This window comes from Barbus barbus (genome assembly GCF_936440315.1).
Source record: "Barbus barbus genome assembly, chromosome: 29".
NCBI classification, from domain to species: domain Eukaryota; kingdom Metazoa; phylum Chordata; class Actinopteri; order Cypriniformes; family Cyprinidae; genus Barbus; species Barbus barbus.
The window spans coordinates 19,884,388-19,896,517 of NC_136757.1; the positions used below are offsets into that span (position 1 = coordinate 19,884,388).

General features: G+C 37.2%; 1 protein-coding gene across 2 annotated transcripts in view; it reads left to right on the forward strand.

Moving 5' to 3' along the window:
• Window positions 1–11,966, forward strand: part of LOC306849656 (A disintegrin and metalloproteinase with thrombospondin motifs 10-like) — a 59,696-nt gene extending 47,730 nt beyond the window's left edge. For both annotated transcript variants that reach the window (XM_079384840.1, XM_079384841.1), the window contains 8 exons: window positions 2,347–2,427; window positions 3,329–3,492; window positions 3,945–4,071; window positions 5,947–6,076; window positions 6,617–6,821; window positions 7,026–7,202; window positions 7,616–7,775; window positions 8,832–11,966. In XM_079384840.1, coding sequence (XP_079240966.1) covers window positions 2,347–2,427; window positions 3,329–3,492; window positions 3,945–4,071; window positions 5,947–6,076; window positions 6,617–6,821; window positions 7,026–7,202; window positions 7,616–7,775; window positions 8,832–8,941 — 1,154 coding nt within the window. In that variant the 3' untranslated portion in view covers window positions 8,942–11,966. The remainder of the gene's footprint in view (window positions 1–2,346; window positions 2,428–3,328; window positions 3,493–3,944; window positions 4,072–5,946; window positions 6,077–6,616; window positions 6,822–7,025; window positions 7,203–7,615; window positions 7,776–8,831) is intronic.
• Window positions 11,967–12,130: the final 164 nt, after the last annotated feature.

The window sequence follows — 12,130 nt, forward strand, 5'->3', positions numbered from 1 at the left end:
TATAGCACCTTTTAAAATGGTGTTTACAAAGTCCATTAGGGAGAAATACAATCTACAAACTAAGAATGAAATACACAGAAACAGAGAAAGAAAATTAGCTAAATAAAATGCAAGAAGTAAGATAACTAATTCAAACTAAGGAGAAAAAAATGCCTAAATGCCTACTGTAATATTTACAGTAATATAGAGTAATATTAATATAATTTTGAATAACTGTTTTCTATTTTATTATATTTTAAAGTGTAATTTATATCTGTCATTACTCCAATCTTCAGTGTCACATGATCATTTAGAAATCATTCTAATGTGCTAATTTGGTGATCAAGAAACATTTTTTTTAATCACATTTGAATATTTGATTAATATTTTTGTGGAAACTGTTATATATATTCTTAGATTTTTTTGTAGTAATATGAAAGTTTTTACTGTCACTATTTTTTCCCCACAATTTTTTTCCCAGAATATCAGAACATGTGCTTTCTCCACCAGGCCATATATATATGTTTAGATTTTTATTCTTAAAAAAGGCAAGGAACCAAGAGTAATATACACTAAGGGGGCTCAGAATTCCCGTTGATGGCCCTCTTCAGACTTTAGATGTGTTCAAAGAAGCTATTTAATCACTTTATGGAAACTCAAACAATGATTGTAAGTGTTTATGTGGTGAACATCGTGCTTCAGGTCAGATATGTGTTGGACAGCTGCCTTGCTGTTGAGGGGTGCACAGGGACTCCTGCCCTTCTGAAAAGGCGTTTCATAATTACCTGCTCACATGCAAGGCCCAAGTCATAAACGCTGGGATACAGGATCTCAGCCATGCAGAATTCCTTCCGATGGTTTGTTCTGAAACAGACATACTTCAGTTAGGATGAGGATTTAGTGAGAGACAGGAGTATCTGGAAAATTATCACAGTTTCCACAAAAATATGAAGCAGCACAACTGTTTTCAACATTGAAAATAATGTGAAATAATAAGCACAAAACCAGTATATCAGAATGATTTCTGAAGGATCATGTGAGATCATGTGGCTGTTGAAAAGTCAGCTTTGCCATCAAAGGAATAGTGTAGATTGAGTGGAAGGGTTGTGATGCTGTTTTGTGAAGTAGCAGCGGTTCGGATGTGGTGTTGTTGAATGGCAGGCTGTTGGCTCTATGCTGGACTGAGGGTTATTCTCAGCTGCAGGAAGCTGTACTGGGCCACTCCCTGGGCGGGCGGCAGGACAACATTGACCGCAGTGGCTAGCTGAGGCTGAGATGATGGGCTATTCTTGGCTCCGGTTGTATTCTTGAATTCAGGGTACAAACACAATTTAAACACAAAGAAACACAGTTTATTTAAAAATGTGGTCAATGAATGAGATGCTTCCAGGCATCGTGCGCCACAAAATGCCAACTGACTGACCAATCCACACAAATGACCACAAATGGTTCATGTCTGCCCTCTTCTTTCTCTCTGTGTATGTGTGTATATGTTGAGTACTGAGTGCTTCTTATTCAGAACCGAATCCATTTATTTAAAAATATTATTATGCTTAATATTTTTGATTGTGTAAAGCAGTCGAATATGCATGCATGCATATGATGGTGTGTCCTACACGACTAGTCCAGTTCCTGAAGTTATTGACTCTTGAACCCATTTTGTTTAGTGAATCAAAAACACTTATGAATCTGGTTTGAAAGAGAATGATTAACGTGTTTAACAAATGAATGAATAAAATACTTTTTAAAATGTATTTTTTTATTATTTTATAGTAGGCCTATATATTTTATGTATTTGAAGTTTTAATATCTTTATATAGTTATTGGGATGAATTTAAACCACCTTTGTGCCACATCTTTTGCAAATATTTATTATATCAGTTCTGTTTAAATCAGATTTTGGCAGCTGATTGTTGAGAATGCAATATAAATAATATATATAATATATAAATATAAATAATGGAATCATTAGGGAACTAAAATCAGTAATCAGAAACAGAATCAATTTCTACCCTTTGTTGATGGCTTGATTTTGAGTGGCGCACTCATCGCCTCTCGACTGTTCACAACAAAATCTCTGTCAGTGGCAGGACTGGATTGAAAAATTCGTTTTGCTCTTTTTTTACTCTTTGGTCAGAAGCTGGAGTTGTTTGCAGGCCTGTGGTGGAATCTGGCCTTAAACACGTTGTGTGCTGGGCAGCAGAACTGAGGGACGTTGCCCAGGAATTCGGTCGGAATCTCAAACCTCTGCATATCCCATCAGTCGCTCTCAGTGAAGCACCACTAGCTGCATTGTTCTCTTGCTGTGAATAAATGTATGTGTGTCTCTGTGTGTGTGTGTGTGTGTGTGTGTGTGTTCTCTCTTAGGTTATGAGGAGGTGGTCAGAATCCCCAAAGGATCTGTATTCATACACATCCAAGAGCTCAATGTCTCTCACAATTACTTGGGTGAGACACAATTTTTCATGGTTTGACTCAAATATGAACCTGCCATGGGAAGCAGAACTAATACACTGTTGGAGTTAGGGGGTTCTGTAAAAAGCCTCTGTAAAATTGTAAACAAAGATCTGAGAGGGCTTTAGGTGCCTCGTGGCTCAACTAAGATGACTTGTGGCCTTTTCACATTTAAATTAAATTGTTTATCCCAAGGTTATCTTGTTCAGCATTTTGCATTGTTCATACTTCACCCTGGGCTATTAATTAAACCTGGTTAGTCAGGTTTCAAAATTTTAAAATGCACATTTGTAAACCCCAGCTAATAACTGCAGGTAATGTTTACAGTCACTGTTCAGTGTTTTAACTCAAACTGAAGTGTTTTGTGACTGTACAAAGCACATATGATCATGGAAAAAATGTGAGATGGGAGGACAAATTATCAATCAGTCAGTGTTTATTTATAAAGCACTCCAAGGTTGACCAAAGTTCTGTACAATATAGTAATAACAACAGAAAAATACACAACATTATAAAAAAATAAAATAAAAGTACTGTAAAAAAAAACAGATCACAATGATTAAGAGTGTTGAAGGCAATAGAGAATAAATGTCTCTAGAGCAGACTTGAAGGTTGAAAATATATATTTTAATGCTTTTGCATTTGCTTTTTAATTTCATATAATATTATTTCTATCACCACTGTGTTCCCCCAATAAACTTTGCATTAGCTTTTAAAAGCATAGAATTATAGTTTTCATCCCATCTCATATTTTTCCCATTGCAATAGCCCTTAGGTGCTCCATATCTTTATGACTGGATGCATTCTAACAACAATTTCTATACCTTGGCACCACAATTGGGGCATAACATTGTGTTTTGAGGCTCATTAATCATTAACTCTTTCCATACCATAGTGTTGAAGAGTAAAGGGGATCAATACTTCATCAACGGCAAGCTGACTATCGACACGCCAAGACGCTTCGACATCGCGGGAACCACCTTCCACTACCGCCGACCCGCCAATGAACCAGAGACCCTGGAAGCACTTGGACCCACCAACATGACCCTGATCCTCATGGTAACTCAGAGATGCTGGTTGGTCTGTTCAAGCAGGATATTTATGCACTGCTGGTGTTGGTACAGATGCCTCAGAATTTAGACCGCTACAGTGTGAGTCAAGTGTAATTTTATGTGTAAATGTTATTCAAAGCTAAAGTGTGGAATTTTTTTGATATTTTTAATAAATACTTTTCTCCTCTTCCAGTTTAATGTGCTAAGAAAGCAATGAGTAGGCTGTTTGTAGGTTAATTGAAACCCCAAAAAAGTAAATGTTGTGTTTCTTTGATTTTTTTTTTGAGCATCTCAATCAACTGACATAGCAGCAGTGTTTTGAGTTTAGACTATCAGTTTGTCCTAGCAATTGAAGATGGGTAGTTTTTGCTAAATCTGTTGGAAAACAGTATTTATTTGATTTCATTACAATATTCAATATTTCAGGATCAGTCAGTTCAGTCCGCTGTTGTGTTGCAGGTGTTGGTCCGTGAGGAAAATCCTGGGATCCTTTACCGTTTTAACCCACCTGTCAACAGAGATCCCCTGAGCAGTTACGCTTGGCATTATACATCCTGGTCCCGCTGCTCTGCACTGTGTGCTGGAGGTGACCGTTTTCTTTTCTGTTATAGTTTCATTGTCTGTTTACTGACACACATATTGCAATCATTCACACATGAAAGTGGCATTGAAAGGTTTTCCTCAAAGAAACGGTGTGGTATACACATTCAAAGTGACTACTGAATGCATGTGGAACTCAAGCTGTCCAACACAGTTCACACAAACAATGTAAATTTCCCATGTCTGATTGTTAGGATGTGCGGGAACCATTTGAAAGCCTGGGAATAAAACAATTACATGAACTGTATATACCAAGAACACCAGCTTTGATGTCACTTCCTATCCTCAAGCTCTTTCCCTATTATTATTGCATTCATGCTTTGTGAGTTAATGGCCCAAATTTATCTTGCTGATAAAAAACTATTAGCTATGACTAATTTGCTGTTGAAAACATAGACTCTGCTCCAGAATCCAGTGAGCTGCCTCATAGGCAGCATTTTAAGGCATCGTGAAGGTTGTTAGTTAACAACCATAATGGAGAAGACAGCACCATAATGCATTAAAATAAATCCAAAATGACAGGTAAAATAAATGTTGAATATAATGCTGAGAAGTGTTGTTTAAAAAAGTGATGTACATTATATTGGTACCAGATCAGTTTTATAGACGATACTATAGAATTGTTTTTTAATTTAACGCTATTGGTCAATACTGGATTTTGGCCAACAAATTTAATTATGCATGCTCATTTAACCTATTTTTAAATTTAGATTACCTTTGGCGTCATGTAACACTCAAAAGTTCATTTTCAAAAACAATTATTTAATAACACTGTTAAATGTAATTTTTGTAGTTTTGTGATGGCTATTTTCACTTGTAGCATTTAAAACTATTTAATTATTCTTAAGTGATTTGTTTTTAATAGAAGTCTCTAATGCTCACCAAGACTGCATTTATTTGCTCAAAAATATAGTAAAATATTGTGAAATTTAAAATAAATATTTTCTATTTTAATATATATATATATATATTTTAATTACTGACCCCAAAATTTTCCATGTAGTATCGAATTTTAATATCAGCTTTCTATTTGTTTTTCCCTATAAAATGTGACTGTGAAATAAATATATAGTTCAGTCATGAAACTCTAGATGGCACAGGCTGATTGGTTGTTAATGTAACTGATGATATTCAGAGAGTTAAATGACTTGGCACAAGCTGATTGGTTCATGCTGCATATGCAGCCAATGAGCTTACTGCCTTGCATTTATATGGCTGGCTAGCCTTCACATGAGATTCCTGCAGCACACTTTCAGAGTTTCTCTGAAACAGCTCTACCTGTATAGATCTGCTTTGGGTTATTTTATATGCTATTTGTGCAGCAGCAGTATGTCTTAAATACTCACGGCACTGTATCGCCATATGCAATGTATGGCAGTAGCAAGTTTCTGTACTTGCTTGCAGCTGAAGCAATAAACTACAACTACAGCAATAACCAACAGCAGCAGCAATTCAGCAGCAGTGTAGCAGATCTGTTCTGCCAAGACTACATACATTAACATTGTCATATCCATCACCATGCTAAATCGTTGCATTAGTTGCAAGAGTTGTCATGATTGATTATTTGTATTGGGCAATATTTTGGTATTGATCACCAGTTCAGTGACCCTATAAGGTTCCATTTCATTTAGGATCTATTTAGGCAGTAAGCAGCAAGGCAGCTCTCTAGATTTTAGAACAGAGCCATAGAGTTCAACAAAACTGGCACAACAGATCACGCCATAATAACTTCACAGGGATTGTGTATTTACACAAAGACAAGAATGAAACAGCACTGACATCAAAGCTTCATGTTTGTATGATTAGGGTTTATGGTAATCTACTGTAATTTATATATTGAAAACTATTCTCTGTGTCACAGGGGTTCAAGTCCAGCAGGTAGTGTGCAAGAAACAAGCCGATCTCTCTGTGGTGTACAACCACTTCTGTGACAAGAAGAACAAGCCCAAAGACAAGAAAAGACCCTGCAACTTGGAGCCCTGCCCTCCAACGTGGGTGTTCTGAATGTGTTTGTGTGTGTGTGGCATTAACATCCATCCCGATCATATATGCTCCATGCTAAATATAGGTGCAAACGGGATGCATATGGAAACACATGGTGATTCGACCACGCAAACCACTTCCAGAAATGGTCAGGGACACATATGGCCACTTCAGATTTGTAGAAAATGCTAATGTGTCTTGATACTTTCCAGACATCATCGAAGGACCACCGATTAGCCAGTCAGTGCAACTGACTATATTATCCAAATCACTGTACCAAACATTCACATAAGCTAATAAACATTCATCATTTTCATTTTAATCGCAAATTATTTTTTATTATTTATATTTTTGTGTTCTTTTATCATTGTTTTTAAATAGTGCACTTTTTCATTACAAATTTAGTTTCTTTCTAGGTTTATTAATTTATTCCCCAATTTTCACAAGTCTTAGACTTTTGTACTGTATGTGCACAAGACTCAACATGATGTCTCTGGTTTACCTGATCAACGTCATGTGACATTTTCTGGTATCTGTGTGTCTGTCAGGTGGTGGACAGGAAACTGGTCAGATTGCAGTCGGAGCTGTAACGGAGGAGTGCGTACACGGGAAGTGCTGTGTAAAAGAAAGATCTCAGCTACGGAGGAGAAAGTCCTGGATGATGCGGCCTGCCCCCCACCACGGCCTTCCATCACCGAGCCCTGCAACAACCACACCTGCCCACCAGAATGGCATGCCTTGGACTGGTCTGAGGTAGAGGAACATCTGAGTCCAGTTGCATAAACTTAACCTATGTTAAGACTGTGTCTTAAGAACTAGTCTGACCAACTAGCAACTAGTCACCCAAGAGCTTTTATTTTTCAGGTTCAATTAGAACAGTAGTCTAGTAAAATCTTACTTCGGTATTTGGTGCAATTTGGTTTTGTCTCTTAATCTGTTGTCACGCATATTTTGCAGTGTACTCCTAGCTGTGGTCCGGGCTACAGGTACAGAGTGATTTTGTGTAGAAGTGGAGAGAACGGTGAAACGTTGCCAGAGTCAGAGTGCCCGAAACAAAGCCGCCCGACCACCAGGGTGCGCTGCAACATACAACGTTGTCCATCACCTCAGTGGGTTATAGGACCATGGGCAGAGGTGAGAACTCATTTAAAACTGTGAGATTGACACTTTGTGATTTCATCACATACACTTACTGTCAACATCTGACATAAGAGTTTAATGTGTAAGCAAAATTAGATTATGCCTTGAATAGCTGTGCATGGCAAAAAAAGCCATTTTTAAAACAGCAATATTGTTTAGTGCACAAGGAAATATTTATTTATATACATTTTTAATTAATTTATCTAATATTACTTCTACTATCTACTATTTTATTTATTAAATGAAAATAAGTTAATAGGCTGAATTGTGATGTCAGACATATAAAATAAGGGCAGGAAACAAAATAAAATGTTCAAAAGTAAATTGAGTCCAGATATGTGAGGTTCTATGAAATTTTCTTATACATGCTCCTGTCCTGTTTGACGTGTGTTTTTGTGGTGTTCCAGTGCTCGGCTGTGTGCGGTTTGGGTCAGGAGATTCGTTTAGTGCAGTGTCTGACACACACTGGCCAGCCATCCAATGAATGCCCTGAGACACATCGTCCTGCCTCCATGCAGCAGTGCAAGAGCTCTTGTGACAACAGTGGCCCTACAGATAACCCTGAAGGTTAGAGGTCAAAGGGCAAGCAGTCACACTTTGCATCCCAATTTTCATACTATCTGTCCCATATAATATTATAATTAATGCTTTCCAAATCATAGCACGTTGAATAGCATACTGAAGCTTTTTTGAAAAATTGCCCACAATCCTTTGCTCTTATAGCTTCTGACACAATTTTCTTACAGTATTATGTTGTAGTACTCACATGCTGCAGTGACTGCATCATCACTGTATTCAGGGTTTGAAATTAACTTTTTTCACGCACCAGCCAATTGGGCTACTACATTTTTTAATTATTGGCCACTCATAACTTCTACTAGCCAAAAAAAAGCAGAAATAAACCAACAGCTTAAGGCTATCTGGATGTGACATGACACAGTGGGTATTACAAATCACTTGAACTTTGTGTCAGTACATCATAAATAGAACGAGGCATCAGTTCATTATCGGGGATTTGTCGTATCGTGCCGCATCCAGTGTAGACAGCATCACTGATCATATTTCTGATCAATTTGCTTCAGTGCAAAAGGAATACAGCATGCCCGCCACGCTGTTATTTGTCAGGTATGTTCAAGTAAACTAGTTATGCGCAGATGGTGCACAATTAGGCTGCATTTAATATATCATGATGACTCACGAGTTCAATATTTGCACTAAATCTGCGCAGATTTGGCTTACATGAACTTGCCCAAGAAATTGAGTGAACAAAAGTAACCCGAACAAAAGTTCACGAAAAGTAACCCGACAAATTGGTTAGTGTTTAGGTAATTGGTTAGTGTTTTACCCGCTACAGATGATTTTTACCCACATTCGGCGGGTGTTAATTTCAAACCTTGACTGCAGCTACTGTGTGCATTTGAGTACTTTTTGTCAGCCAACTTGAAAGTTAGCATCACACTTGTACCCTTGACAAAAACAATGTAGGACTTTTTAATTGCAATGCATATGACAAAAATGTGTTACATGCTTGAAGACACTGGAATATCTGAAAACATGTGTTTTAGGATTTTTTTTTTTGTAACGTGCATGTGACTGACTGCATTTTTTTTCTGTGTTTTGCAGAGTGTAAAGATGTGAACACAGTGGCATACTGCCCCCTGGTGCTCAGGTTCAAATTTTGCAGCCGCACATACTTCAGACAGATGTGCTGCAAAACCTGCCAAGGACACTGACCTCCCTCTCTCTCACACACACACACACACACACACACTATGTCTCTCTCTCTCTCGCCCTCATTTTCTTCCCTCTCCGCCCTCCCGTCAGCATTCCGCTGGAGGAGTGCTGTTAACCACTGGCAGACTGACATCATCGCGAGAGAAAGCACGGAAGAAATGAGAGCGCGAGAGAGATGTGAAAAGAAAGAGAGAAAGAAAGTCTGTGCTGCTCTCTTTCTCTCCCTCCAACCAGCTGCTTTGGCACTGCTGCTGTGAATACCAGTCTGCCCAAAAGACATCTGTCAGTGTTTCTTTTGCTCTTCCATGAGGTGCTTTCTCCCATCACTGTCATACAGAGAAGTGTTTGCGTGAACTGTCACAGCTGTACTGCTAAATCTCAGTGAATAATGGTCGTCGATTATTGTAATGTGATAAAAGAAGCATTTTTAGACCAGTCGTCTATAGTCTCAAAGGTGCACTCAGTAATTTTTTTTTGTGTGTGTAGCGCTGGTCGTTTTAGACACATACTGACACCTAGTGTTTCGGATGAATCGTTAAAATGTGTTAAAATGAGTTTAGCTGGTCATGTGATCATGGCTGCCTCCATGAGAGACCCCCCAATGTAAAATAAAACAACTCTTGTTAAGCTGGGATGTTAAACATATTTTCAAAAGTACTTTTTACTTTGCATATGTATACAATTTTAGTTTTGAAAAACATTATTGAGTGCATCTTTAAAGGGATAATTCACCCCAAAAATGAAACTTCTGTTATTATTTACTCACTCTTATGTAGTTACAAACCTGTATGACTTTCTTTACTCTCTAGAATACAAAAGAAGAACACTATGTCAATACAATTAAAGACATTTTTCATCTATTTTTGTGTTCCACAGAAGAAAAAAAAAGTCATAATAGTTTAGAAAAACATGAGAAAGAGTAACTTATGCATTTTCATTTATGGATGAACTATCCCTTTAAGGGCCTTTTCACTTACAGCAATTTACAAAGCAACCAACAGTTAACTATTTTTAAATGATTTTAAACGACATGAGTAAAGGTGCGGTCACATTTACCTCTGTCTTGAGAATTGTCATGGTGAAATCCAGTCATTTCAATAGGAATTTCACTTAAGGGGGAAATTTTCCCTACACAGATTTTGCAATGAATTTTGCAAGTTGCGAAATCACTATGTTGAGCTGTTGGTTTTTAACGGAACTTGTATGTGAGCTGCGCATTGCACATTGCTATACTATGCCAAGCAATGGATGTTTGCAAAGAAAAATTTGCTGAAAATTCACTAATGTGACCGCACCATAATGCTTCATGATACATATTAATGCTGCAGTTGAGGAAGAACATTTACTAGCAGTGACTTGTTAACATTGAACAATTAAATCGCTGTCCGTGTGAACTGCCCTTTAGAGACACTCCAGATCACTCAGATATCATAAGGTCTCATTCGGTGTGGTTGGTGCTGAGATACTGTATCTTTTAATCTGACGGCCTTGTGGCTAATTGCAGGTGCTGTGCTGTTTTCTTGCCATCAGGTCCCATAATGCTTACACTAATTAATCATAAGATATTGTGCATCAGTTAAACCTGGATGAACAATGAACTGTTTCGCAAACAGAGGGAAACAAGAGGTAAGGTCAGTTTAGCTTCCGTGCACAACGTAAAAATAGATAAAGAGGCTAATGGAAGCTGTTGTTGAACAGTGTGGTGGTTATATTGTTATTTTCAGACACTTTTTACTTAAGATAACATACTGTACTTTTAATGCACCACAAGTATGCATGCAGCAATTGTGGTGACAGTGCAGAATCGTGACCCATGTAACCTAGTCTCTGGGCTGTTTCTGTTTCATTTGATCAGGTCAGGAACAAATTTTCACACTAACACCTTTGATAGCAATAGTTTGGCCAAAAATGAAAATTCTACCATAATCTACTTGACCTTATGTTGTTCAAAACCTTTGTTGATAATCAGCAGAGTGTCCAAGCTGCTTTATTCCATACAGTGATACTTGTTGATGATTCACACAGTTGAAATTTTAAAAAGCACCATTACAGTACTACAATTATATTAAAATTACTCTAAAGCCATACAATGGGTTTATATAGGTAAAATATCAGAATGTAAGTCATTGTTTGTAGTGACAATCCAAAACCAATGGCATTTGAATATGCACTTTGAGAATAAAGGGGAAGAATTAGGGTGGGAGTAATATTTTTGCTAATTTTATTTTGGGTCTGTTCCTCACAAAAGAATACATGTTGGTTTGGAACAGCATCATGGTGATTAAATTACAGAATTGTCATTTTTAGGTGAACTATTCCAACTTTCAGTGTTTTCATAACATATTGATTGGAATTCCTTTCAGATTTTACCCATTTTTCAACCAAATATCAACATTCAGCTCAAATTTGCCTACTTATTAGTGTCAGTCACCATTAGAGAGCCATAACAGACCTTCTCTCCGTCCTGGGTCCTGGCAGCACACGTCGAATGTTTGATTTGAAGAGCAGATCTTGAAGAGGTGGCCTCCGTTCAAGGACTGCTGGCTAATCTGTGGTGCTACAGTATGGTGCTATGTCTTTATTTGTTGTAATCTCAAGATTCAAGTTATTTTTGTATTGTAGGGATTGTTTTGCTAAAGGTAATACATTTGCGAAGGAAAAAAATATATAAGCAAGATTCTATGTAAACTAGAATTATTGTTGAAGTCTCTGTAGAGACACTAACTTTGTAATCATTCTTTGGTACAATTATTATGTGAAAGATGAAAATGCTGTTTTGCTTTTGATGGTAAGCTTTTTATCTTTCAATTTTGCAGTGTGTTCCTACATTTGCAATAACTGTAGATTCACTTTGGAGTTGCAGTCACACTTGTTCATTTGGACTTTGTATAATGTTGATTTTCACATGCTACTCAGTAACATGCTGTACTGTCAAGTGCTTGTAATGTAGTTTATGTCCTCCGAATTGTATGTAGACCAGTTGAAATGAATTTGAAATGCTGAATAAAAAGATGCATTGTGTACAAATAATATCCAATGTATTGTTTTGTCTTTTAGATTTACATTTCTCTTTTTTGTTTTTACAAAGACTGATGAAAGATTACAGTTTACGCACTGTCTAATATCTGTCACATAAAAACCTCAGACTTTTATAGACTCGTCTTTTTGTCATGTGTGTTTACACTGTA